The sequence below is a fragment of the Lipophrys pholis genome (assembly GCF_963383615.2).
Source record: "Lipophrys pholis genome assembly, chromosome: 9".
NCBI classification, from domain to species: Eukaryota; Metazoa; Chordata; class Actinopteri; order Blenniiformes; family Blenniidae; genus Lipophrys; species Lipophrys pholis.
The window spans coordinates 31,245,053-31,267,484 of NC_137639.1; the positions used below are offsets into that span (position 1 = coordinate 31,245,053).

The following is a 22,432-nucleotide window of genomic DNA, read 5'->3' on the forward strand; positions in this document are numbered from 1 at the left end:
GAAGTGTTCTTGAGCAGGACTGTGAACCCCAGAATTCCTCCCAATGGATGGATTATTCCGTTGTGTGAATGTGTGTGTGACTGGGAGACCAGTGCCTTGGTTTCAGGTGGGGTTAGACCCGTTTCCTGGACCTGGTCTGGCGCGTCCAGGATGTGGTCCGTGAGCCGGATGCAGGGTTTGGTCCTGTTAAGGGACTCGCCAGTGACCTGCTGTCCTCCTCGTCTCTCGGCCTCCATGGTCCTGATGAGACTGTGAAACAGGAAGGAAGTGAAACGTTACGATCTGCTGACGGAGACCAAAACTCACCGTCCCTCCAGCGAGGAAACATCTGAAACCACAGTGTGTGTGTGTGTGTGTGTGTGTGTGTGTGTGTGTGTGTGTGTGTGTGTGTGTGTGTGTGTGTGTGTGTGTGTGTGTGTGTGTGTGTGTGTGTGTGTGTGTGTGTGTCTTGTCATAGTCCTGGTCCCAGTGATTCAGAGGTTGCAGGGTGAGAGAGGACGAGCGACATTCACTGTTACATAAGAGCAGCTTCCTATTTTTATCCCTCTGTATTATTTAGCATAAAGCCTCAGTGTCGCCGCTCCGCCTGCGATGCTTCGTTCTCTACAGATATCAGGCCTCGTTTTACGCCACAACAACGCCAGTGAAAACGATTTTTGCTCTTTTGTTCCAGGAAAGTTTCACATTGACATGACAACGTTTTGAAAACGATGTAGTTTTCATGTTGGGCCACTAGTTGGTGCTGTTGTTAGTTTTGGTAATGAAACCACAGACAGACACACGCAGCAGAGAAGAATGGGCTCGTGTGTGTGTGTGTGTGTGTGTGTGTGTGTGTGTGTGTCTGTGTGTGTGTGTGTGTGTGTGTGTGTGTGTGTGTGTGTGTGTGTGTGTGTGTGTGTGTGTGTGTGTGTGTGTGTGTGTGTACATTATATGTATGTAAAATAGATTACAGGGGTATGAATGACTGGTGGTTGAGGTGAATAAGGGGTCGGAGTAAATTAGTTATCTATCACTTAGTTATTTTCATGCGTTGCTTTGTGTTTGTTTGTGTTTTTATAAAAAAATGTTGTTTTGTTGTACCGACGTGTTCGAAATAAACAAAAAATATATATTCTCGGACAGACGACCGAGTTGGATTGTTCTTATGGTGACTGTCAAAATAAAACTACCAAGTTGGATTGTTATTATGGTGACTGTCAAAATAAAACTACCAAGTTGGATTGTTATTATGGTGACTGTCAAAATAAAACTACCAAGTTGGATTGTTATTACAGTGACTGTCAAAATAAAACCATCGTCCCAGGAGAATGAGGACTGGGAGTCATGACACCACGGAGGAAACCTGGTTCTGATTGGCTCTACTGAGCATGTGCAGAAGAACAGAAAAGTTGCATTATCCCGTTTCCATGGAGACGTAGTCGGCGTGCTTTCAAAATGTTGGTTTTCATCGTCGCTTAGCGTCGTCGTCTCGTAATCGTAAACCCAAAACGCCTCGGAAGTTTTCTGTTTCACTTGAAAACGTTGTCGTGTGACACGATGGAAAATATGCTGTTCTCAGCTTTTCCGTGCGAATGAGGCGGCTGTGACTCAGGTGGTAGAGCGTCTCCCAATAGAAAGGTTGCAGGTTTGATTCCCGTCTCCACCTGTCCTCATGTCGAAGTGTCCTTGAGCGAGACACATCCAATGGATGGATGAGGCCTCGCCTTGCATGGCGACCATGAATGGGTGAATGTAACTGACGGTGTAAAGCGCTTTGGGCCTGCTGAAGCTGGTGTAAAGTTTTATATAAGTGAAATTAATTCACGTCAAAGCCGAGGCAGCGTTTGTTTACAAAATTCTCCACTCTGGAACCTATTTTTAAAAAAAAAGAGAAGACTAATTTTGCGCTGTGGATGACCACACCAAAACGATGGTTACATGAAACGGCGTTGTTGTGTGGGCGTTCTTTTCCTCTTCATGTGCATTGAGGGAATCAAACCGTGTGACCGTGCGACCGTGCTCTGTCTCCCTGCAGTGGCGGACCCACAGGAGGCATGACAGAGGAGAAATGTCCCCAGCTGGTGGACTACTTTGTAGTGGCAGGTCTGGACCCGGCGGGGCCCTGGAGGCCCCTGGACGAGGATGGAAAGACCTCCACCTGCTCCTCCTCCTCTTCCTCCTCCTCCTCCTCCTCCTCCTCGGGCCGGGCGGTGGAGCCGGTCACCGACCTGGTGGTGATCGCCCGGGGGCTCGGGGAGGAGGTGCCAGAGGGCTTCACCTGCATCGAGAAGACGCTGGGCGGACACTCGGCCGAGCTGAGCGCCGGCCTCATCAACAACCCACACCTGTACCTGTGTTACCGCCGGGGGCGGGACAAACCGCCGGTCCTCGACCTGGGGTGAGACGCCCACACACACACACACACACACCGGGGGCCACACGGGGTCAAAGGTCAGACCAGGAGCTCGACTTCACTCAGGACTCATCAGGACAAGGCTCAAACAGCTGCTGGTTAACTAGTTTCAGGACTAAACTAGTCTTTAGACTCCTGGCTGATTAAACGTGGTTGTAGATCGTTGTTTAGACTCGCCGGGACATATTTTTAGCAGTGGTCAGGGCGGGTAGATAAAGAGGATATGGGGTAGTTATGAAGCAGTCGAGACCTGGTTAAAGTGGTTAGTGGTGTAGTTATGGGCTCATGGTTTCAGAACAGTTCATAACCAGACTATGACCATTTCTGATGGTTGGATTACATAAAGTCTGGTCTTTACATTTGTTTCAGCTCGTTAAACACAGTTGTGTAGATTAGCAATAATCTGGTGTTTGGACTGGTTAAGACTAGTTTTGTTCCGGTTAGTGAGATTTCGACTGCTTATTGACAGGTGAGCTCCGTTTGAACAGATCACTGTCTAGTCATGTGGGATTGTTTGGCCTTGCTTTCGACTAGTTATGAGCAGGTTTTTGATTGTTCTTTGTACTAGTTATACTTTAGTAACCTGATCATTGACTTGTGATTAGTTAGAGGTGATTTTTTACTTGTTATGGGTAGTTGTTTACACTAGGTAGAACTGGATATGTAGTGCTGTTTACACTAGTTAGGACAGGATGTGTAGTGTTGTTTACACTAATTAGGACAGGATGTGTAGTGTTGTTTTGACTAGTTAGGACTGGATGTGTTGTGTTGTTTAGACTAGTTAGAACTGGATGTGTAGTGTTGTTTACACTAGTTAGGACTGGATGTGTAGTGTTGTTTAGACTAGTTAGGACTGGATGTGTGGTGTTGTTTAGATGTTTTGACTAGTTAGGACTGGATGTGTAGTTTTGTTTAGACTAGTTAGGACTGGATTTTTAGTGCTGTTTACACTAGTTAGGACTGGGTGTGTAGTGTTGTTTAGACTAGTTTGGACAGGATGTGTAGTGTTGTTTTGACTAGTCAGGACTGGATGTGTAGTGTTGTTTACACTAGTTAGGACTGGATGTGTTGTGTTGTTTAGATGTTTTGACTAGTTAGGACTGGATGTGTTGTGTTGTTTTGACTAGTTAGGACTGGATGTGTTGTGTTGTTTAGACTAGTTAGAACTGGATGTGTAGTGTTGTTTACACTAGTTAGGACTGGATGTGTAGTGTTGTTTAGACTAGTTAGGACTGGATGTGTGGTGTTGTTTAGATGTTTTGACTAGTTAGGACTGGATGTGTAGTTTTGTTTAGACTAGTTAGGACTGGATTTTTAGTGCTGTTTACACTAGTTAGGACTGGATGTGTAGTGTTGTTTAGACTAGTTAGGACTGGATTTTGGGCTGAATGGACCGCTGATGTATTGGTTAATCATGGGTTTGGGCTGCTGTTTGGGTTAGTTATTACTAGTTAGTACTGGTCATGGTGTGGGTGATGGGTAGTAACCTGCCGACTGTCAGCAGGGATCAAAACAGCTTCATCGGTCTAGTTTGACTCGCTGGGATTTAATCTGAGGTCTCAGCTGGAGGCGTCCCCTCTTCTTCTGTGGTGACGCTTGGTGAGGCATCACACCCAGTCGCAGCGTTTGCAGCTCGTGTGATGTAATGATGTATTACAGCTTCAGATTATATAATCTGCAGGATTATGTAATGTGGCGGCTTCGCTCTGTGCTCGACAGAAAGCTGCTGTCCGCCTTTGTTCCCTTCATGTTCAGGCCGGGTTTTCAGTATCCTGCCGGGGGTAACAAGGGGAATCTCCCAGATTACATCTCAGATCACCTATTGCATCACAGGAAGTTTAAATTTGAGAGGCGATAAATGAGGGATGAATTAAAGGATGAATAAATGGATTCATGAGCTGATGAGTAGATGACTGGATGAATGTGCCTCCTGCAGGGTTCTGTATGAGGGGAAGGACCCCCTGAAGCCGGGCTGGTACGTGATCGAGACGACACCGTACAGCCGCTCCGCCAGCCTGAGCTCCGGCGCCGCGCCGCCGTCTCACCGCGTCTTCGTGACGTACCGCCGCGCGCCGGACGGTCAGGGCCTGCACACGCTGGGCGTCACTGACATTACGCTGCTGCTGCCCGGCAAGGGCGACGTGGCGCCGCACACCTTCTGCAGGGTGGACAGGAACCTCAACACCAGCATGGTGAGTCCCTTCACAGTAAGAGCCCACACGTTTCCAAAGTAAATTTAAAAGCCCTGGGAGCAAGGTAAAGACTGACTGCAAAGCTCCAACTTTCAAAATAAGTTGTGTGTGTGTGTGTGTGTGTGTGTGTGTGTGTGTGTGTGTGTGTGTGTGTGTGTGTGTGTGTGTGTGTGTGTGTGTGTGTGTGTGTGTGTGTGTGTGTGTGTGTGTGTGTGTGTGTGTGTGTGTGTGTGTGTGTGTGTGTGTGTGTCTTTCCAGTTCGGTCCAGCTCTCTACCTCTGCTACAAACGAGCCGTTGCTAAAGCTAACGCTCTCCTCTACGAGGCCAGTGAGTACACACACACACACACACACACACACACACACACACGCACACACACACACACACACACACACACACACACACACACAGACGACACTTTTTAAACACTCGGACAAAGTACGAACATTGATAAGAGTTTAATCCTGATCTGTGTCACCGTTAATGATTAAGATGCTGTAATCATGGTAACAAACGCTCTATCACAATGTATATTGTTACTGTGTGTGTGTGTGTGTGTGTGTGTGTGTGTGTGTGTGTGTGTGTGTGTGTGTGTGTGTGTGTGTGTGTGTGTGTGTGTGTGTGTGTGTGTGTGTGTGTGTGTGTGTGTTGCAGGTCTGATCAGCCGGTACCCAGCCGAGGACCTGGAGTCCTTCCCTCTGCCCGAGTCGGTTCCGGTCTTCTGCCTGCCGATGGGCGTTACCGTGGAGAGCTGGCCTCTGAACACCAAGTACCAGCTGCCCGTCTTCTCCACTTTCGTCCTCACTTCCGCCTCCGGGGACAAGGTGAGCGGTAACCTCTGACACAACAACCACCACCACGACACAAACTACAGCAGCAACAACAACAATGGTTCCCTTCTAGGCCCCGCCCACACCGCGACAAGTTCAAGTAGAAACACAAAGCTTTTGTTGTGATTTGGTGTCGGAGCCACTGAAAACACTCCGTCGCCGTGTAACGCAGTGAAAACAACACTTTGTGAAAACACTCGGTCCCAAGTAGACGGTGGAAGTGCTGCTCCTGCTGGTGGTCACCGTAGTAACTAGTAGTTCTGCACATGCTCAGTAGAGCCAATCAGAACAAAGTTTCCTCCGTGGTGTCATGACTCCCAGTCCATATTCTCCTGGACTTGGTACTTTTATTTTGACAGTCACTGTAATAACAATCCACCCTGATACTTTTATTGTGACAGTCACTGTAATAACAATCCACCCTGATACTTTTATTTTGACAGTCACTGTAATAACAATCCACCCTGATACTTTTATTTTGACAGTCACTGTAATAACAATCCACCTTGGTACTTTTATTTTGACAGTCACTGTAAAAACAATCCACCCTGATACTTTTATTTTGACAGTCACTGTAATAACAATCCAACTTGGTGGTCTGCCCACTAGAATATCCGTGTTCTTCCAGTGTTAATGTTTAGAGCTCATTGTTCTCTTCGGTGTGTGTGTGTGTGTGTGTGTGTGTGTGTGTGTGTGTGTGTGTGTGTGTGTGTGTGTGTGTGTGTGTGTGTGTGTGTGTGTGTGTGTGTGTGTGTGTGTGTGTGTGTGTGTGTGTGTGTGTGTGTGTGTGTGTGTCTGCTTTTAGTACTAAAACTAACAACAGCACCAACTGGTGGTCCAACAGGGAAACTACATCATTTTCAGAACGTTGCCGTGGAAACTTGAAACTTTTCAGAAATGACAATGCAATTTTCATTTCAGGCAGAATAGAGATCAATGAAGTCCAGACATCTGCTGTCGCCGGCTGCTTTTCTCAGAGTAATCAGTAACTGACGTGTAGTTCCAGTTCTGTGCAGTAACAACGTCCCGGGCTCCTGCAGGTCTATGGAGCAGCGATTCAGTTCTACGAGTCGTTTCCCCGGGAGCTGCTGTCGGAGCATCAGAGCGTCCGGCTGGGTCTGCTCAGTGTGGTGGACCGCCGGCCCATCACCAACCGCAGCCTGCAGGTGAAGAAGAGCATCTGCGTCCTGTCCCACTGGCCCTTCTTCACCGTCTTCCAGAAGTTCCTCACCTTCATCTACAGATACTCCATCTCCGGGCCCCACGTGCTGCCGCTGGAGAAGTACGAGTCCACCCGCCTGCACCGTCCCGCCGTGTCGCCATGACGCTCACCATGTTCCTCTCTCTGCAGACACGTCTCCAGCTTCATGCACAACGTCCCGTTTCCTTCGCCGCAGCGTCCTCGCATCCTGGTCCAGGTACTGACCCGAACACCCGAACCCCCAAACCCTTGTCTTTAGAGCAGAGCTCACACAGAGCTTTATAGTAGTAGTAGTAGTAGTCGTAGTAGTAGTAGTATTTATTTCGAATTTGTACAATGCAAAAAAAATAAAAATAAAATAAAAAATAAAAAGAAAGTAATATACTGTACATACAATTCGAAAAGGAGTAGGTTGAAGTAAAACTTGTTTCCTACCCCTTTATACATTTTCAGTCTTTTGTTTCTTTTACAGTTTTACAAATGATTCAATTTGCAATCTGAACTTACATGAGCATAGAATATTTCTACTTCTTTTAAGTCTCTACAGTTTATACAAATATACATATTTTGTCGTCAGTTTCCACATTTACATTATTTATACATATATTATCTACATTACACACAATACATTTTATATAGTTTTCATTTTTTCAAAACACAAAATATCAACTTTCATCTGGGTTCTCCTATCAAGTGGTACTCTCATATTTGTTGAGTATCATATTTTTGATTTGTTTCTTAAAAACCATTATGTTTTTTGACTCTTTAATTTCTTTCTTAAGTCCGTTCCACATATTAATTCTTTTCACTGAAATGATTCGTTCCATGAGTTTGGTTCTGAATCTGGGTTTTTTAAAGATGTCTGTTCCTTTCAGATTATACCGACTTTCTCTTTTTTATACCCCGCTAGAGAGTAACTAATACCCCTGCAATAGCCCTGTAATACCCCTCTAGAGGGTAAGTAATACTCCTCTAATAGCCCTGTAATACCCCTCTAGAGGGTAAGTAATACTCCTCTAATAGCCCTGTAATACCCCCTAGAGGGTAAGTAATACTCTTCTAATAGCCTTGTAATACCCCTCTAGAGGGTAAGTAATACTCCTCTAATAGCCCTGTAATACCCCTCTAGAGGGTAAGTAATACTCCTCTAATAGCCCTGTAATACCCCTCTAGAGGTATGTAATACCCCTAACACCCCTCTAATAGCCCTGTAATACCACTATAACACCCCTGTAATACCCCATCAATACTACTATAATACTCCTGTAACACCAAACTAACACCCCTGCAATATTCTCTAATGTGTGTGTGTGTGTGTGTGTGCGTGCGTGTGTGCGTGCGTGTGCGTGTGCGTGTGTGTGTGTGTCCCCCCTGCAGCTCTCGCCATATGACAACCTGCTGCTGTGCCAGCCGGTCTCGTCCCCCCTCCCTCTCAGGTCAGTTCACCTTCAATTACCTTCTCCGGATTTCATCAAACTGCTAACCTGTGTGTGTGTGTGTAGTGGTGCGAGCTTCCTGAAGCTGCTGCAGAACCTAGGTCCGGAGAACGCCTGCACGCTGCTGCTGGCCGTCCTGACAGAACACAAACTGCTTCTTCACTCGCTGAGACCCGACGTCCTGACGTCTGTCAGCGAGGCCCTCGTCTCTGTGAGACACACACACACACACAGACGCACACATTAAAGCGGTGATGCTTCGGTGTGACTGCCGAGTCACGGTTCGATTCCCGCCCCGTCCCTCAGATGAGCTTCCCACTGCGCTGGCTGTGTCCCTACATCCCGCTGTGCCCGCTGCAGATGGCCGACGTGCTGCTGGCACCGATGCCCTTCATCGTGGGCGTCCACTCCAGCTACTTCGACCTGTACGACCCCCCCACCGACGTGGTGTGTGTGGACCTGGACACCAACACCATCTTCCAGTGAGTCGCTGCCGCTGCACACCCTCCAGGAAATACATCAAAACACTGATGAAAGATCAACGCATGATAAATACAATAAACTTCATGAGAATAGTGAAGGTGAACAGTAAATGTAAACTGATCAATGTAAAAAAAAACTGTTCTTCAGGTCGGAGGATAAGAAGCCGTTGTCATGGCGATCGTTACCGAGGAAACACGGAAAGGCGCTGTTCAACACCCTCAGCAACCTGCACAAGACCCTGGAGAAAAGTGAGTCACCAGGTTCAGGAAGTAGCAACTAGTTAAGAGGAAGTAGTTAGCAGTAACCAGTTCACAGGAAGTAGCAACTAGTTTGCAGGAAGTAGTTGCCAGTTAACAGGTTGTAGTTAGCAGTAACCAGTTAACAGGAAGTTCCAACCATTTAACAGGAAGTAGTAACTAGTTAACAGGAAGTAGCAATTACCTAACAGGATTTAGTAACTCATTAACAGGAAGTAGTTAGCAGTAACCGGTTAACAGGATGTAGCAACCAGTTTACAGGAAGTAGTATCTCGTTAACAGGAAGTAGTTAGCAGTAACCCGTTAACAGGAAGTAGCAACTAGTTAACAGGAATTAGCAGTAACTAGTTAACAGGAAATAGTTAGCAGTACCCAGTTACCACCGAACAGTTAGCTATAACTAGTAATTTGTTTGCAGTAATTAGTTACTAGTTAGTAGTAACAGTTACCAGTAATAAATAGTAGCTGCTAATCAAAAACCAGTAAACAGTTACTTTAAACCAGTTACCAGTGGCTAGCGAGCAGTGACTAGTTAGCAATTACCCCCGTGCCTCTCGGACACAGGCCCCATCCACGCCAGCCAAAATGAGCTTGTTTCTCCCCGTCGTTCTTAAAAAAAATTCCGTCCACATGTAACTATGAACATGTCTCAACACGATGTAGTACATATGCCAGGCCTATAGGTGGTGCTGTAACTCGGAAATTACACCGGAAAAAAAAAAAGAAGACAGAGAATCCTCCTGCTGCTCCTCGTACTGAACAAATCCATCATGTGTCCTTATTAAACCAGCAGCAGCAGCTTCTGGAGCAGAGAGTCCGCCGTGTTGTTGTTGTTAAGTGAGGTCACAGAGAGGGAGGCGGGGTCGTAGGTCGAGAGGTGGGGCCATGACATCATTGTTTTCAGCTCATGTGCGTCAGAGCCCAAGCGGCATTTTCAAGTCTCTCCACTCTGGAATCCGTTTAAAAAAAACAAAAAAACCAACACTTTTCAGGCTCCTAAAACGCTGCGTCGTGTGGATGATCGGACAAAAACGACGGTTACCTTAAAGGGTGTTGTCATGTGGGCGGGGCCTCAGTTGTCCCTCTGGAATTCACTGCATCTCCCCCACCCCCCCCCCCCCACCCTCCATCCCCCTCTGCAGTCTGCACCCCTGGGCAGGAGGAGGCCACGCTGGAGTTCCTGCTGACGGACTACGATCAGATCTACCGGCGGCAGAAGCAGCTGGAGCTGGAGATCCAGGAGGCCTTCCTGCACTTCATGAGCTGCCTGCTGAGAGGATACAGGAGCTTCCTGCTGCCCATCACCCAGGCCCCGTCCGACAGGGCCACCGACTGCAGCTCGCTCTTCAACCTGCAGGGTACAGGCTCACTGTTCAACCTGTAGGGTACAGGCTCACTGTTCAAGCTGTAGGGTACAGGCTCACTGTTCAACCTGTAGGGTACAGGCTCACTGTTCAACCTGCAGGGTACAGGCTCACTGTTCAACCTGTAGGGTACAGGCTCACTGTTCAACCTGCAGGGTACAGACTCACTGCTCAACCTGTAGGGTACAGGCTCACTGTTCAACCTGCAGGGTACAGGCTCACTGTTCAACCTGCAGGGTACAGGCTCACTGTTCAACCTGTAGGGTACAGGCTCACTGTTCAACCTGCAGGGTACAGGCTCACTGTTCAACCTGCAGGGTACAGGCTCACTGTTCAACCTGCAGGGTACAGGCTCACTGTTCAACCTGCAGGGTACAGGCTCACTGACAGAAACAGACATATTAACAATCTGAATCTCCATTACTGAATCGTTTATTTTAGTCGCGGTTGAGTTTGTTTGCAAATGGAAGTAGAATTGATCAATCTTCCTCCTCCTCTTCCTCTTGCAGGGTTCCTGAAGTCTCGTGATCGTACTCAGCAGAAGTTCTTCGGTCAGCTGTCGAGAACTCAGATGTTCACCCAGTTCATCGAGGAATGTTCCTTCGTCAGCGACCGACACGCCTGCCTGGAGTTCTTCGACGAGTGTGTCCAGAAGGTGATGATGATGAAGGTGGTGGTGATGATGAAGGTGGTGAAGATGATGGAGATGATGATGGTGATCGTTTGTTGCGGTGAGCAGGTGGACGTGGAGAAGCCGGAGGAGGTTCGTCTCATCGACCTGAACGAGACTCACAGTGGCGAGCACACCGTCTTCATCATGCCTCCCGAAGAGCCGCAGGAACCCGACGGCTCGGAGAGCCCCGCCCCTTACAGGTCAGCTGACCCGCCGGGTCTTCCTGTTCGTCGGGTCCCTCTGCCCTCATGACTGTACCGAGTGTCTCCTGTGTCTCCTCCAGCTACGAGACCTTTCCCTCACTGAAGCCAGAACTCTTCGACCGGCCTCAGGACCAGCTGAGAGTCCCGACCAAGGGCAGCGCCCCCAGTAGCCCCGCCCCCCGGCGCACCAAGCAGGTGAGCAGCACCGCACTCCCATTGGACCTGAGCCCGGTTCAGCTGCCCGAGTTCTCTGACTGCCCATGTTTGAAGCTGACTTGACTTGTGAAGAACAGCTGGAACCAGCAGTTCTTTGGTGGAAGAATCCTCTGATTCTTGGACCAGTTGTTGGTCTTCTGTTGTTCTGGTCTAGAAGCTTTTCAGGCCGGTTCTGGACTGATTCCCGACGGGCTCTGTTCCTTCAGACTTTGGAGTTGGATCAGGTTCTGGCGTTTTCAGACTTCAGAGTGAACCTGGAAGCCGTTTGGTTCTGATTGAAGTCATGTGACTGTAGCTAGCTGTTAGCATTAGCTTCTCAGTGCCTTCACTCAGCTGAATTTAATGAGTGACTCAGAAGCCAGCGGAGCCGTCTGATTGGCTGGCTGACGGGGCCTTCACGGCCTGCAGAATAAACGCAGTCGCCGCAGCGCCCCCTGCTGTGTGGGCAGAAGTTGACGTGGCTTCTTTTATTCTTGGCTTCAGTGTTTGTGAGTCGGACTACTTCCTGTCGCACGCTGACCCAGTTTCTCCTGTTTCCATGGAAACCGTCTGACTGTGCATCATTGTACTTTAATGACTATCAATATTTCACTGCTCATCAACGATTCAGAGAACAAACAGGAGATAATTAGAAAGAAACATGGCTGATGGAGGCTCACAAACATCCATCCGTGTGTGTTTGTTTTCTCTGTGTGTACTTCTGACTGTGGACCGGTGTGTTTCCAGGAGATCAAGCTGGCTCAGAAGCGAGCCCAGAAGTACGCCTCAGTACCCGACATGTGGTCCAAGTGTCTTCTGGGTCACTGCTACGGCCTCTGGTTCCTCTACCTGCCCACCTTCGTCCGGGCCGAGAGCGCCAAGGTGCGCGCGCTGCACACGGCGTACGACATTCTCAAGCACATGGAGAACCGCCGGGTGGTTCTGCCAGACGAGGTGAGACTCGGGCCGCTGCATCGTCCAGTTCTTTCTCAGTTGAACCAAAACTTGAAGTCATATTATCAAACCTTGTTTTCAAAGTTTCCAGCCCCTCCTTGATTTTCCTCATTTGAATATTGGATCATAGGAGCTGCATTCAGAATCTGCTGTGTCTGTGTGAGCTGGACTGGCTCCGCCCACACATGCCCATCTTGGGAAGAGGAGGAAGTACTTCCTCTCGTGGTGCCATTTGCCAGAGCAGATCTACCTAATTGTGGGAGGAGTCAAAGGGAGGGCCTACCTTGATTGGGATTGGCTAAACCCCCGATGACACTATATAGGGTTTGATTTCTGATTGGCTGGTTGGAGCAACACACTTTTTAAAAGCTGAAACAAGCCAGGGACAGAGAGGACAGACTGTCTTCACTTCTGGGGCGTCAGTCCAGGTATGGGGACGGGTAGTACTGCTGGAGAACCTTCAGGAAGTCAAGTTTGCACAATATGACCCTTTAAGTTTCTGGGTAACTGATGGCACAATGGTCTCAGTGTGTCTGAGCGATGGCCCAACGTTTGAATGTCCAGCTGAGGAATTGAAATCCTACTGAGGAGGTTCAACTGAGTTTTTTAATATGACGAGTAAAACTGCACTCAGCCAATCAGAGAGCACTAAAGTTTCTAAACCTTTAGAAAGTACTGGATGGATGGATGGTTCAGATGGTTTCTCAGATGGTTCCCGGTTCTCAGGAGAACTTCCCACAGCTCTCGATGTGTTCCAGGTGTGTTACCGGATCCTCATGCAGCTGTGTGGTCAGTACGGTCAGCCGGTCCTCGCAGTTCGAGTCCTGCTGGAGATGAAGAAGGCTGGAATTACCCCCAACACCATCACCTATGGTTACTACAACAAGGTACACACACACACACACACACACACACACACACACACACACACACACACACACACACACACACACACACACACACACACACACACACACACACACACTCACACTCACACTCACACTCACACTCACACTCACACTCATCTCTCCTCAGGCTGTCCTGGAGAGTAAGTGGCCCTCTACCAATCAGGGCGGCCGGCTCCGCTGGGCCAAGCTGCGGAACGTCCTATTGGCCGTGGCTCAGTTCAGACAGCCAATCAAACGGAGGCAGAAGAGCGGCTCCGTTGGGTCACGAGGTCGGAACTGTTTCAATAAACTTTCTTTAATCATCATGTTACACGGGTTAACGGATTCTTCTGTGTTCCAGAAGTTGGGGCGGAGCCTGATCTGAGGCCCCGCTCCCACTGCTCTCTGATTCGTCAGTCTAGCTGGAGCGGGCTGAGCCAAAGCTCCAGTCACGAGTCCCTGACGGGTTCACTGATGAAGAGCAGCAGTCTGAACAGCATGAAGACGCCCAGTGACAGTAAGACTCCTCCTCCTCCTCCTCTGCCTCCTGTGCCGACAAGTTGGGACGCCATGTAGAATGATATATGAAAATCTTTCCCGGGGCCGAATTGTGAAACTTCATTGTGAGAATAGATGACAGTTATGGCTGCTGATTCAGTGACATGTATGAACTGAAATCAACGCTTTTGTCTGAGATAGTTCACTCTTTGTCTCTGGTTTCCATGTTGAACCTGAGGAACTGTCTCCTCTCTGTCCACCAGAGGTCACCCTCCGTCAGAAGACAGTCCTCCGGAATGCTGGGACCAACGGCTGCAGAGACGCTGTCTCCCGTAAGCCCCCCCTGGGACGGAGAGACGCGTCGACGCCTCCTCCGGCGCCCCCCGGTGGAGTCCTGGTCCGCCGCAGTCAGATCTGCCTCTCCAACTTCTATAAAGAGTGTTCCGAGACGGCCGATCCGGACCCGGACTGCAGCTGCCAGCCTGTGGAGAGGGATGGCAGGTGGGGGTGTCCGGGGCGCCGCCTTCAGGGGCTGCAGGAGATTCCAGCTTTGGCTCTGTTCATGTGCTGACTGACTTCTCGTTCCAGGTCCGGGGGTCCGAGAGACTCTGCCGGCAGGAGCAAAGCCGTGGACGAGAACTACAACAACGTGTCCTCGCCGAGCCGAGGGGGGCTGGCGGGGAAGCTGCAGCAGCTGCTCACGCCCACCAGGCACCGGGTGTTGGTACGCCGCGCTGCCAGCGTGGACGACCGGCGGCCCGGAGGAGGAGGAGGAGGAGGAGGACGAAGGGTGTCGGAGCAGAGGCCGTCCAGGAAGGCTCAGGTGGCCGAAACTCTGCTGAAGGCCAAGGAAAGGCTGGTCAGTGCCACCTCAGAGGTGAGCCTTCAGTCACGATTCGGATTCATGTTTTTCTGAAATGAAAACACAAAAATCATGTATTTAAACGGGGCCTCAGTCAAAAACCCACTAAAGTTTGTCAAATTTCTTGAAAATTATTCAATATTGACCAACAAATTGATGGAAATCTGAATGAAACCATACATGTTGGCAGTAACTGTACCCTGAACGCCTCACGTGTCAGGAGGTTTTATGTTTACAGATTTCCCCTGAATGCCCCACATGCTCTCTGATGTTCTGTCTCAATGTCGTCTTCTTTCAGAGCTCGCTGTCTGTCGGCAGCGACCTGGACCTGACGGAGACGCTCAGTCCAGCCTGTCCCCTGCGGAGGTCGTGGGACGCCAACCAGGAGGGGGCGGGGATGGAGGTAATCATTGGAATAAGAGTACATAAGATGAGATGATTTCCCCGCCCCCTCTGTGCTGATGTCACTGTGACCCCGCCCCCTCGCCGCAGGTCCTGATGTCGAGCTGCTCGCTGTGTCGGAGCTGTAACTCGCTGGTGTATGACGAGGAGATCATGGCCGGCTGGACGTCCGACGACTCCAACCTCAACTCGTCCTGCCCGTTCTGCTGCGCCTCCTTCGTGCCCTTCCTCAACGCGGAGGTCTGCGACCTCGGACCGGTCAGCAGGTACAACTCGGCCCGGAGCCTCGGCGCGGATCAGGAAGCAGTCCAGAACAGTTGGGACGTCATGTGACGAGTCAAACCGTTAAAACAGTGACGATCCAATCATTTACACTTTGTGTTCACCAGGTAGCACTGTTCAGTGTTCACAGACGATGGGTTTTATAAGTGTCCCTGACTTCATGCAGTGGTGTCCTGCTGTGTGTTTTCAGTCTTCAGATTTCTCTGGACTTTTGACTTTCTGTGGTCCGTCACTTTTTCACTAGATGAGTTTCCTTCCTGTCGTCTGGAACTTCATAATAAAAGCAGAAGATCGGTCCAGAGTCAAACCTTCTTCTGATGCGCTGGTTCTTCCCACAGTGTGGAGCGCAGCAACTGGAACCTGGAGGACGAGGTGCAGAACGCAGTGAGGCCCCCCAGTGGTCACGAGGCCTCACTGCGGCCGCAGTGTAACGGCCTGAACGAAGACTCCGGCTCCGAGACCAGCAGCTACTCCGAGACCAGCAGGACCACCACGGTAAGAACCAGAACCACCAGAGTAAGAACCAGAACCACATAACCAGGAGAACTTGTCTGCACTCCATCCTGCTGGTGTCACTGAATGACCACATCTCCTCCTCCTCCTCCTCCTCCTCCTCCTCCTCCTCCTCCTCCTCCTCCTCAGGGCTCCTCCCAGACTGGACCTCCTCAGGTGACCGTGCCGTACCTGAGCCCTCTGGTCCTGAGGAAGGAGCTGGAGAGTCTCCTGGAGAACGAGGGTGACGCGGTCCTGTCTCAGGACCAGTTCCTGGACAGTCACTCCATCATCTTCTGGAACCTGGTCTGGTTCTTCCACCGACTCGGCCTCCCCAACAACCTGCTGCAGCTGGTCCGGGCCTCACAGCTGGTCAGCCACTTCTCTCAGGTACCTGGTCTGGTCCCCTGTGACCTCTGTTGCCCCTGTGGTCCCTGTGACCCCTGTGACCTCTGTTGCCCCTGTGGTCCCTGTGGTCCCTGTGACCCCTGTTGCCCCTATGGTCCCTGTTGCCCCTGTGACCCCTGTGGCCCCTGTGCCCCCTGCGGATTAATTTCTGGTTTTGCATAACGACCTGCAAATCTTACATTAGATGATAAAGTATTTTACTCTTGCAGTCAAATATGGTAATAATGGAGGTTTTCTCTGAGGTACTATAGCAGCATTCTGTGGCCGTACAGCGACATCTCGTGGCGGAGTTTGATATGTAATTTGCTCCTTGATATAAGCTGTGTGATCTGCTTAACAACTAAAGCTCTGCTTGTTTTACCGTATTGTCTGGGCTATAAGTTAGAAATCTCTGAACACAGAAACCAGCGCATGGACACAGGGGCACTTCCACTCAGTTTGTTTGCCTCCGTTGTCACGGTAACGGGCTGCTCTCTCTGTGTTTGACAGGCGGAGGACTCGACGGTGAGAGTTCGACTGCTCTGGGACACGTTGACCCCCGACACGGACCAGTGGCCCCCCCTCTATGTACTGTGGAGGATCCACAGTAAGACACACACACACACACACACTGAGGCTTGGTTGGAACTGGCATTTCCGAGTGTTCTCAGTGACATTGAACACCCAGTGAGGATACAGTGCTTCTTGTTTGTCCTCCTCCGTCCACCAGGTGGCGTCCCCATGAGGAATCACAGCTGGCGGCGACACAACCACCCGTTCACTCTGTCCTTCCTGGAGGAGGTGCTGCGCTGGGTCGGCATGAACGAGGTGCACAAAGCCGTCACGCTCTTCCTGGAGACCGTGGCCAAGCAGCCGGGAACGCCGCGGGTGCAAAGGTGAGCCCGCCCACGCCCATGCCCATGCCCCCGCCCCCTGAATGCTGACCCCGCCCCCGGACACTGAGAGCGCCCCCTGGTGTGACCTCTGTGTGTTTGTGTGTTTCAGGAGTCTGTACAGAGAGTTCCTCTTCCTCACTCTGGCTGCGATGGGAAAAGACCACGTCGGTAAGAAAAGTTCTGAAGTTTCACCACCTCGTCTTTTTACTTCATAACGAAACGATTTACTTCTAAAAGCAGAAAAAGTCACATTTTTATCAAATTGAACAGGTTAAACTAACATGACATAGTTTGAAAATGAGCTTTTAAAATTTAATTTACAATAAAAAGATTTCAAAATTTAAACAAAAAGTTTAAAACTTTTTAAAAGTTTTGAAATCTGACCTTTTCCCCACCACCCCTTCTCTGTACCCCCCTCCCTCCTATATCAACCCCATCTCTTCATCACCCCCCGCCATGCAGCGACCTTTGATAAGCGCTACAGAACGGCGTTCTCCCGCCTGTCGGGTTCTCTGGGTCGAGACGAGCTACAGAAGAAGCGAGTGCTTCCTCCGAGTCCCAAAGCCGTCGACTGCAGACGGAGTTTCCACCCGCCACTGGAGTGCTGAAGCCTCGCCCCCTCTTCCACAGGAGTGCTAAGGCCCCACCCCCTCACCCCACCACTAGAATTCTGAGAGGCTCCGCCCCCTCATCCCGCCACTGGAATGCTGAAAGGCTTCGCCCCCTCGCCCCACCACTGAAGTGCTAAGAGAGGCCCCGCCCCCTCTTCCACTGGATTGCTGAGAGGCCACGCACCCTCACCCCACCACTGAAGTGCTAAGAGAGGCCCCGCCCCCTCTTCCACTGGATTGCTGAGAGGCCACGCCCCCTCACCCCACCACTGAAGTGCTAAGAGAGGCCCCGCCCCCTCTTCCACTGGAATGCTGAGAGGCCACGCCCCCTCACCCCACCACTGAAGTGCTAAGAGAGGCCCCGCCCTCTCTGCCACTGGAGTGCTGATGCTCCTCCCCACACCAGTAAAGTGCTGAGAGAGGCCACGCCCCCTCCTCAGGTGAGTTTGCAGATTTTAAACAGCCTTGAAGAAGCTCCTCCCCCCGCTCCTCCCCCTCCCCCCACCCCTCTTCCTGCTGCTGACCTGACGACTTGTTCCTGAAGTCTGAAGTCTCGAGGTTTCACGTCATATCAGGAATAAAATCTGAGAACGTTGGATCTTCGTTCCGAGGAAACTCCATGAAAACTGGTGGGAAACGCCGACGTGGTTCTTTGTGTTGTCGGCTTGTAAAACAGCAGAAATGTAGCATTCTGGGAGAAACTGTCAAACTTCTGCCTCGCGGGAAAGAAAACACAAAAATGTCAGATTTGGAGTTTTAAAAACAAACAAAAGGGAAACTTTCCAACAGAAGAATCTTTATTTTTGACCTCTGGTTCACATTGTTGGTCGTTGAAACTGGAAACGTTGACGGAGGCCGATCGGATGTGACTGCAGGAGAACCGTGACGTCCTTCACTCTGAACCTCGATCAACTTCCTGTCTGGGTGGGCGTCAATTTTTAATCGGCTGTTTGATGTGAAAGCTGAACGAGACGTTGCTTCAGGTCTTTGACTATGTAAAATGTGTATGATAATAAATGGAGTTATTTATGTCTTTATGGTCACTGTGAAGCTCCTCGGATTTAAAGACCGAAACAAACCCTGAACCGAACTTCAGCTGCAGGTTTCACTTTCAGGAACAGACAAACAGAACTTTGAAATTACTTCCTGCTCCAGTGGGCGGAGCAAATGGACTGTCAGCCAATCAGACGTCAGTGGAAATTATCCCCCAATCACAAAAAAGAAATTCAAACTTCCTGTTGAACCATCTGAAAATAAATTGTTTGAAATCAACATTATGAAAGATCCACTTTATTTTGATGGGAAACATTCACAAGGTTGACTCGGCTCTCTTCTGATTGGCTGGTTACATCACTTGCCCCACCCACCGGCCAGGAAAAGAAAAAATGTACGATGAGATAAACTTTATTCAGAATACAATTCATACGAGCGATTTTAAAAATAAAAGCTCTGGGAAATTGATTTCCTATGATCAGTTTTTTTTTTTTTTTTTTTTTTTACTAAATTCTGATTTGCCAGTTTTAATCTGAAATCAGAAGCTGCTCCCTTCAAAATAAAAGCAGGGATGAAATTAAATTCACACTGCTTTGAAAAAGGAAAAAAGGCAATTTTTTAAAAACTTGAATTTTTTTTTCTCACAGCTGCAATGATGATGATGATGTTGTTTGGAAGATTTTTTGGAAACTCCATTACGTTTTATTACGTTCCATTTCATTGTTGCATGTCGTTGCGTTGCTTTATGCTTTATGCTTTATCATGTTTCATTACCTTATGTCTTGTTTCATCATTTTTCACGATGTTTCATTACATTTTGTTTGCAGCAGACGAAACAGTTCAAAGCGACAGGCTGTGATTAATTTTCTCGCGATCAAATGCCTCGGCTTCAAAAATGAAACTAAAAGAAATTGAATGGATGTGAAGTTCTGGTTCCGAACACAAAGGTCTGGTACACGTCAGGGGGCGCCAGAGAACACAGGGTCGGTCGAAGGTTTTGTTTCCTCCAAGGTTGCAAAATCACATTACAATGAATACTAGATAAAGAAACTTTATTTACTATAGAACAGATAGAGAAAGCTTCCCAGTGCTTTTATTTTGAAGGATCCCGGTTGTGTGAAAAACTGGATTTCAGCTCCGAGTGTCTTTTCCAGGACCAGAAAGAACCAAACTGCTCTGATAAGGGATCGGAGAAGACATGGAACTTTTAAAATTTTGTATTAGTACATTTCTTTTGTGGTGATCGGCATGTTTACCGAAGCAAAACGTTTCGTTTCCGCAACAAACTTTTTGGTGTGAAGGAAAATTGTAAATAAATCAACCTAGAAAAAAAAGTTGTGACATTACGCTGCTGTTCACCGTGTTGTGTTACGTTTCCTTTTGCTTCATTATGTGTCATTATGTTCCGTCACATTTTACATTACGCTGCATTTTGTCGCTCTGCGTTGTGACATAAAGTTTGTCACAAAACCAACCAATCGGATCGCGAGTTAGCTTTTTAGCTTCGGTGAATTTCGATATTTTTTTTGAACGAGGCGAGCAAATATGTTTGGAGTGGAGGGGGCGTGAATTTCAGGAAACGATGTGTGTGATGTCATGGGGAAGGGGGCGGGGCTTAGGAATGGAAAACATTTCTATTGACTGATTACTCAAAGATAACTGCACTGATTCTACTCATGTTTTACAAACTTTCCCCTTTATAGGAACTCAAGCTTTTTTTTTTTTTTTATACACAAACAAAAGAATCTGAAGTTCTGCGTGAAGGAAATTCAGTTTGTGGTTCTGGTCCTGATGAAGACGCCCGGTGTGAAGGTCTCTGCCTGTCTGTCTCTCTGGGAGACTTCAGCTCCCCCCTGCAGCTCAAAGTTTGTTTTCAATAAACTTCATTTGTACTTTATGGAGGACAGACGTGGCGGCCTGCTGCTGCAGTTTGTTTTCTGACTGTGAATCTGTTGGAAGTTTGAGGTGACAGAAGGTTTTGCGTTGTGACGTCCCGGTCGGAGGGAATTCACTCACTTTCTCTGGTGGCTTTGTGGAGACGAGTGTATTTAAAGCGGAATATTGTGTTTGCTGTTGTAATTTATATTTGCCTGTGTTTTCAGTTGGAAATGTTTGAATTTTTTTTTAATAAAAAATATAACTAAAGACATGGGTGTTGTCACTTGTATGCCACTTTTTGCTCTTTTTAAGCATGAAAAATATTCAGATTGTCTTTAATTGATTCATGATAACATGATAACTTTGGCTGTAGTAACTAGTTGCACATGCTCAGTAGAGACAGTCACCGTAATAACAATCCAACTTGGTGGAATGTGCTCCCATTGTTAATGTTTAGAGCCCTTTGTTCTCCGCTGCATGTGTGTGTGCTTTCATTACAGAAACAATCAGCACCCACTAGTGGCCCCACATGGAAACTACATTTTCAGCCTATCTACCGTTTCTTTGAGAATCTACATCATTTTGAAAATGTTGTCATGTAAACGTGAAACCTTTCTGAATCCAAAATGTGAAAACAATTAGTTTTTACTTGAAACATTATCGTGTAAACAGGACCTTAGATATGGAATCACAGGAGTGCCAAAATTAAAAGGAAATAAATGTGGAAATATAAAGAGAATCAATAATACAAAAAATATACAAAGGTAGTAATATTCTTTTTCTGTCTTGTCTTTGCCTATTCCATTTTGTCAATGCGTCTCCTGTTTTGTCGTTTCCATTTGCTTTTTGTCATTGCATTTGCTGGATGAATCAAACCGTCTGGAAAAGACAAAAGCAATACAAAGCAAATCAGCGAGGGCTGTGGGGGGTCTTTCTGTTCAGGGGGACTAGTCCATATCTGATCACACCTTTGCTGCTTGAAGGACGTCATGTTGAGCAATTTTTGTTCTTGCCAATAGATGGCACTGTTGCACAAGTATTTAATTTATTTTTCCTTTGACATTTCTAATTTCATGTACAATATTATAAATATCATTTCTTTGTTTTGGTAACAAAAGTATTTTTTTTGATTAAGAGTCTGCTGGTTATGTGGTTTTTGGTGTAATGTGGGCGTGTCCACTCGTCCTTGTATTTATATTTCCGGGTTTACCGACGAACGAGAGACGACATTTGGGACCTGAGAGGAAACATATATTCACTGTGTGACTAAGGCCGGCGTACAGTGCCTATGTAGTAGCCTCTTCTCAACTCGTCCATGTCCGTCATATTTAACTTTCCCTCTTTTACTTCAAATAAACCTGCATATGCGTCTACTTCCTGCTACTACACAGCCACTGCAAGCAGCAATGGTGTGATCAGGTATGGACTAGTCCCCCTGAACAGAGAGACCCCCCACACAGCCCTTGATGATTTGCATTGTATTGCTTTTGTCTTTTCCAGACGGCTTGATTCATCCAGTAAATGCAATGACAAAAAGCAAATGGAAAAGACAAAACAGGAGACGCATTGACAAACTGGAATAAGCAAAGACAAGGTAGAAAAAGAATATGACTACCTTTGTATATTTTTTGTATTATTGATTCTCTTTATATTACCACATTTATTTCCTTTTAATTTTGGCACTCCTGTGATTCCGTACTTAGACGGCTCAGTGTGTGGCGCTAAAGTCGAGCATGAACCAGCTTTTATCCTGAATCAGAAGTCGTTCATTTTGGATTTCAGGCGAGCGTGTGAGGAAAAACAGTCTGTAAATCTTAGTGAACTGGATCTTCTGTCCTGTGAACACACTGATCTCTATAACCACGACCCATATCATTTTTAATGGGCAGCTTATGAGGTTCACTTGGTCAAATAACTTTAAATCATGTTAATGGATTAGCATTAGCAGCTACATCATCCACCCAACACCAATGGTGCTTTAATTTGATATTTTAAAAGTTAAAACGTCAGGTTTTCTCGGCGGTTTGAAAAATTATCTTTTTTTTTATTTTTAATTTCAATTA

The 22,432-nt window shown here is 47.9% G+C and overlaps 1 protein-coding gene across 2 annotated transcripts in view; it reads left to right on the forward strand.

Moving 5' to 3' along the window:
* Positions 1-20,611, forward strand: part of dennd4b (DENN/MADD domain containing 4B) — a 28,378-nt gene extending 7,767 nt beyond the window's left edge. For both annotated transcript variants that reach the window (XM_080471734.1, XM_080471733.1), the window contains exons 2-29: positions 2,015-2,377; positions 4,329-4,584; positions 4,843-4,912; positions 5,240-5,409; positions 6,456-6,697; positions 6,767-6,833; positions 7,994-8,052; positions 8,119-8,263; positions 8,359-8,534; positions 8,683-8,783; positions 9,935-10,150; positions 10,666-10,811; positions 10,896-11,029; positions 11,113-11,227; positions 11,975-12,181; positions 12,940-13,068; positions 13,217-13,358; positions 13,430-13,585; positions 13,830-14,067; positions 14,155-14,443; positions 14,727-14,831; positions 14,921-15,096; positions 15,451-15,607; positions 15,755-15,994; positions 16,502-16,598; positions 16,722-16,887; positions 16,997-17,055; positions 17,350-20,611. In XM_080471734.1, the coding sequence (XP_080327860.1) occupies positions 2,034-2,377; positions 4,329-4,584; positions 4,843-4,912; positions 5,240-5,409; positions 6,456-6,697; positions 6,767-6,833; positions 7,994-8,052; positions 8,119-8,263; positions 8,359-8,534; positions 8,683-8,783; positions 9,935-10,150; positions 10,666-10,811; positions 10,896-11,029; positions 11,113-11,227; positions 11,975-12,181; positions 12,940-13,068; positions 13,217-13,358; positions 13,430-13,585; positions 13,830-14,067; positions 14,155-14,443; positions 14,727-14,831; positions 14,921-15,096; positions 15,451-15,607; positions 15,755-15,994; positions 16,502-16,598; positions 16,722-16,887; positions 16,997-17,055; positions 17,350-17,495 (4,548 nt within the window). In that variant the 5' untranslated portion in view covers positions 2,015-2,033 and the 3' untranslated portion in view covers positions 17,496-20,611. The remainder of the gene's footprint in view (positions 1-2,014; positions 2,378-4,328; positions 4,585-4,842; positions 4,913-5,239; positions 5,410-6,455; positions 6,698-6,766; positions 6,834-7,993; positions 8,053-8,118; positions 8,264-8,358; positions 8,535-8,682; positions 8,784-9,934; positions 10,151-10,665; positions 10,812-10,895; positions 11,030-11,112; positions 11,228-11,974; positions 12,182-12,939; positions 13,069-13,216; positions 13,359-13,429; positions 13,586-13,829; positions 14,068-14,154; positions 14,444-14,726; positions 14,832-14,920; positions 15,097-15,450; positions 15,608-15,754; positions 15,995-16,501; positions 16,599-16,721; positions 16,888-16,996; positions 17,056-17,349) is intronic.
* Positions 20,612-22,432: the final 1,821 nt, after the last annotated feature.